At 39.7% G+C, this 5006-nt stretch overlaps 1 protein-coding gene across 1 annotated transcript; it reads left to right on the forward strand.

Moving 5' to 3' along the window:
• The first annotated feature begins 981 nt into the window (after positions 1-981).
• On the forward strand, positions 982-4133 carry IAPP (islet amyloid polypeptide). Its single transcript, XM_056492258.1, has 3 exons — positions 982-1061; positions 1197-1331; positions 3974-4133. The coding sequence occupies exons 1-3, from the start codon at positions 982-984 to the stop codon at positions 4131-4133; spliced, it is 375 nt and encodes a 124-aa protein (XP_056348233.1).
• The last annotated feature ends 873 nt before the right edge of the window (positions 4134-5006 follow it).

Raw genomic sequence — 5006 nt, forward strand, 5'->3', positions numbered from 1 at the left:
CTTTTTTTCCCCATCTATATTCTACAGCAAACCTCCACAACTTTAATTTTTCCATTTTTTCTGAGCTATGTTTTCTTCTATTTCAATTACCAGCGGCCTGGTGTTTCATTTGCTCTGGCTTTCTTTATAACTTTTGTTACCTGATTTAGCCCTCAAAAACACCCACAGGGAATATTACCTCAGCAGCTTACCAGAGCTGCAAACTGAGGCTGCATTTCTGATGTGCAATAAGCTGCTGCAGTGCCTTCACCAGGGCATTCTGCATCCACCAGGTGAATGTTTGCTGATGTGCCAGTGCAACAATGACCCACCTGCCCCTGCTGCTCTCTGGGACCCTTTCTGTCTATAGGGGTTGGAGTTAACGACAGTCTCTCTGTGCTGCCTGATGTCAGAGCTGAGAAAGGTGTCAAGGATATATAAGAGCCGTATGACTTGCCAGAAAGGAAGAGGGAAAAGGACACTCCAGAGCTTGATGCAAGCGTGGAATTGTTGCGTGCACTCTTCTTGCTAACCAAGAGGGATTGCTGGCTTCTCCAGTTAGATCTGTGACCACAGAAAGGTAAATAATTTCCCTTTTTCTTACTTTTCCTGCAGTGCAACAGATGTGCTTCAGAAAAGCACGATATCCCTTATTATTAATCAAGAGCATTTCTCAGGAAAAGACTAAGACAACTTTAAAGTAAACTGCATGGGGGACCAGAATTTGAGACTGGGATATGTCAGCAAATGCAAACCAGAAGTAAAGGATAGGATAGAAACTACTGGATGGAAAATGGATGTTTACTGCTGAGAGCTATATTTCTGAAACTGAATTGTGTCACTAAACTTGAAGGGATCATTTTTCTCATTCTAGCCTGTGAAAAAGACTAGCTGCTCTTGATTTAGGACAGAATGGGCATCAGGGATAGGGTGTGCTAAAGAATATTTGGGTTAGCTTTCAGTTTTGAATCACTGTTCTTTTCAGAAAATTTGGAAGGAAAGATGTGCAACCTAAAGCTGTCAGTTTTCTTCATTGCACTTTCTGTCACTCTGAGCTGTTTGGAATCTACACCTATCGAGAGGTGAGTAACAAATAATCATATTTATTTCTCTTTTTAGGGAAAAAGGTGTTCAGATTATTGCATGAGTTGCTTTTGTTTTCATGTCTCAAATAGTACAAATTGAGTTATTCAAGCTCACTCTTTTATTGTTCAAAGACTACTGTCTGTGGCCGATGATCTATCTGATGGTACTTCCAAGAGACAAGGATGGATGTTGCCTGTATTGTCACAGAATACACTCTCAGGACTTAGTGAGGAAATGCCAGAACAACCATCAGCAAAGACAAAAAGGTATTGATCTTCCTTGTTTCTTCCAGCCATATCAGATTCAATCATGAAGCAAATTTTGTTCCAGTGATATCCTGCTAGTTGAGAGATTTTGCTTCTGCTGTTTTTTCTCAAAAAAAAAAAAAAAAAAAAAAAAAAAAAAAAAAAAAAGAGAGAGAGAGATGAAAATAAATAGAGCTTTCCTCTAAGCATAAAGATCAGCTTTTCTGTAATATAGAGATCAAAGCATTCAGGGTGGAAGGTGAAATCCAGAAACAAAGTTGCAAATCATTTGATCACTTCACAATTGTAGCCCATTCATAAATTACAACGGCTGCAAATACTACATTACTTTGAGAAGAAAGGTGTATTTTTCAAGTGCCTTCCTTTTTAAAAAGTTCGTCAAATTTCCAAGCCTGGAAAGGGAAAAAAGAGAAAACATACCCTTCTTAATAATACTACAGCTCTACTAGAATGGAATAATTTTATAGTATAAATGCTTTCAGGAAATAAGCAATTTTTAAATCACATAATTAAATATTAATTTAATCACTGGAAGAAGGAAAATAAGAAATTGGTTCTGATAGAATTACACTTGTCTGAAATATATTCTTATTTATAAATTCAGTATCAGGCAATTTTTTAACAAATAAAAAATATTTCAAGATTTATTTGCAATTTGTACTAAAAGATAAGCAGCACTGAATCACCCTACTTTTCACAGAACCATCAAGGTTTGATGAGACCTGCAAGTTCATCTGGTTTAGTCAGACTTTTGAGTGAATTTCTTTCAGTGACAATTCCGTTGTAGATGAATTCAGTAAATACATATATATATATACATATATATATACATATATATATGTATAGCTGACTGCTCCTCTCTTTGAATATATATTAAAAAATATATTATTATATGGCAAATTTTGTACTTTCCTAAGTATTTTGATAACAGAGACATTTTTACAGTAATCGCTTTTAAAAAAAAATTACAACACTCCTCCACCCCCCAAAATGACTGTAATTCTCAAACAGAAGGCATCACCTTTATGAGTGTGGTGAGTCTTATCTGCTTTTCTGGAGGCTAGAACCATGTCTCACTGGGTGGGCTGTCTCCTGGCAGCAGATATTCACTTAAAGGCCACAGACCACACAGCTAAAAGGGTTGGTGGGTTCAGCCAGGCTAGACATGAGATAGAAACCCAGCAGCTTCCTTTAAGGACTGGAATTTTGAACTTGGGGTGTCAGGGCCTGATTTTGTAGCTGTAATGGAAAGGAAAATTCTGCCTACACAAACAAAGCAGGATCTCTGTGAGAGCCAGTTGCTATCTGAACCTCCTGAGTTAAGGACTTGATTAAAACCAATAGAAATACCCATGAAAGTCAATGAGAGGTTATATAAAGCCCTGTCCAACAACTTTCTTTTAATGCTTGCACATTTTATATATTAATTGCTTAAAAACTGCTGCCTATCTACTAGTGAAGAACCAGTATAATACAGACATTTGTATCATTCCACTTGATTCCACTTGTATGCTCAGATCAGTACAAATAACTTCAAAAGGTTATATGACATTTTAGATGATAGATTAAATAATCAGTAAGCAGAGGAACATATTGGTAAATGGTCAGAGTTTGAAGCTGGGATATTGTTGGTCTTCACAGTAAATTTTAGCCACAAACTGGCGTCTAACTCATGCCATATCAGCATGAAGAAGTCCAAAATAATAAGCAACAACTCAGCATGCAATCTCAGCAAGCATTTCTGTCTCAAGCACAGTATTCTAAGAAACAATTTTGAAAACCTAAGCTCTCTGAAGCTAACCATTTTATTGCAATTAAAAAAAAAACCCTCATGCTACGTAAGTTTTACATGGAGTTCTGTAAATGGTCTGTTAGTTCAGATAATAAGATATTTTTTCTAGATACGGATTCTTCCTTGGACACTCTTTAAAGTATCATTCAGCAAAGGATTTTCTCTCACCACAACAGAACTTTCAAGTCGCTGGTGTTTCAAAAGAGATGTGGCAGTTTTTCTGTAGATGAAACCTCTGTTTAGTCAGAGCTAAGTGGGAGAGAGACAGAGCTAAAGACCATCCTGAGTGGTTCTGAGCTGGCAATGCCTGCTACTTCTCATGATATGTGGTGCAGATGGGAGAAAGAGTCTTTGGATTTAAACCACTTGGTATGGACTGGAATATTAGCACTCACTTCAGTGAGAGCAGATATGATTCTGTGGAAGCACAAGAACTAAATAAACGTTAGTGATCATCATGATGTCAGTAATCCTCATGATATCAGCAAGAGCTCTAAATAGATTTAGAAGTTCGGCTGAAAGTTAAACATTTAGTCATTGCTTTCACTTAGTGTCTTACCTATACTATCATTACAGGCTTTCTAGATGTCTTAAACTGCTGTGCAGGATGTCAATAAAAATGGCATATGACTGTTCAGGTCTCTGCATTTGAATAAGCCCCATCATTAAAACTGATAATAGCACCCAGCACAAGGATTTTTTCAGGCACAAAGTAGGCGGTGGGAAGATCCTGACGCTCCTGTATTTGCGCACGCACTAAAAGAGCTCCCACACCAGCAGAGCTCGGGTGGCTATGAGCAGCGTTCGCTCCCCGCTTGGCTGACTGCTGGCTGTCTGTGTCCCACCGCAGCCCCCGGCTGGCGAGGAGGAGGTGCGGCACGGCCACCTGCGTGACCCAGCGCCTGGCCGCGTTCCTGGCGCGCTCCGGCGGCAGCGCCGGCGCCGCCCGCCCGCCCACGGCCGTGGGCCCGGCCAGCTACGGCAGGCGGCGGGCGGCGGGCCGGGCCTAGTGCTGAGGGGAGCCGGGCCTAGTGCCGAGGGCTGCCGGGCCTGGCTGCCGAAGGGCTGCTGGCGCTACGAGCTCGGCTTCTAATGCATCCACAGCCTCCCGGGCACCGATTGTCTGTACGGTCTTACCGGTGCCTTGTTTTCTGTGCGTGTGTGCGGGTGTGTGGTTTGTGTTCGTCATGCATAGGCTGTTCTTTCAACTCCGGAAATCTGCTTGTTAAATTCCTTTGTAAAAATCTATCGTAATAAATGGAAAAGTAATTGCAACAAGGTTTTTACTACTATTATTAATATTATTATTATTAAAAGGATGAAAAAAGATAACCCATGATGTGTATGTCTTTATAGTCACGGTTTGGTAAGAGAAAGAACCCTCCTTTATTAAAGAACAATAAATATCAGAATGCTAGCAGAAGTTATGTCCTAATGAAAGTAAAACAGAAGAATCTTCTGGTTTTGAAACATCTACAGCATCTTGTTTCGTACAGTTGAAGGAAAAACTAGAGGAAAAAAGGCACAGCATTGTGCACCATAATCACACAATTATGCAGTTAAGTGACTGGTCTGTTTCCACTATAACATACAGCAAGCAAGGAAATGTGGTCTTGCAGCATAGACTCCTGTGCCTATTGAGCAGGGAATTCTAAAGATTTGCAGTTCTTATGTTAAGATGGTATCAGTAAAATGTAAACATAATGAGTATAAGTGCTTTTAAATATGAATAAGAGAAAGCTCTGATAAAAATCTAGCAGAAACTCCAGTCCTTGGGTGCTCCTTTCCCTGAACTAGAATAACGAAGGGAAGAGAAAAAAAACGAGTAGTTCAAGAACTAAAACTCAGTAATTTTTTCTACTGGCATACTTACAATTGCTACC

Source organism: Oenanthe melanoleuca, chromosome 5 (genome assembly GCF_029582105.1).
Source record: "Oenanthe melanoleuca isolate GR-GAL-2019-014 chromosome 5, OMel1.0, whole genome shotgun sequence".
Classification (NCBI taxonomy): Eukaryota; Metazoa; Chordata; class Aves; order Passeriformes; family Muscicapidae; genus Oenanthe; species Oenanthe melanoleuca.

Bases quoted from the DNA above. Each gene is read 5' to 3' on its own strand.
- IAPP (XM_056492258.1), top strand. From the start codon at position 982: ATGTGCAACCTAAAGCTGTCAGTTTTCTTCATTGCACTTTCTGTCACT. The intron at 1,062-1,196 runs GTGAGTAACAAA...TATTGTTCAAAG, and splicing joins GAATCTACACCTATCGAGAG to ACTACTGTCTGTGGCCGATG. The intron at 1,332-3,973 runs GTATTGATCTTC...GTCCCACCGCAG, and splicing joins CCATCAGCAAAGACAAAAAG to CCCCCGGCTGGCGAGGAGGA.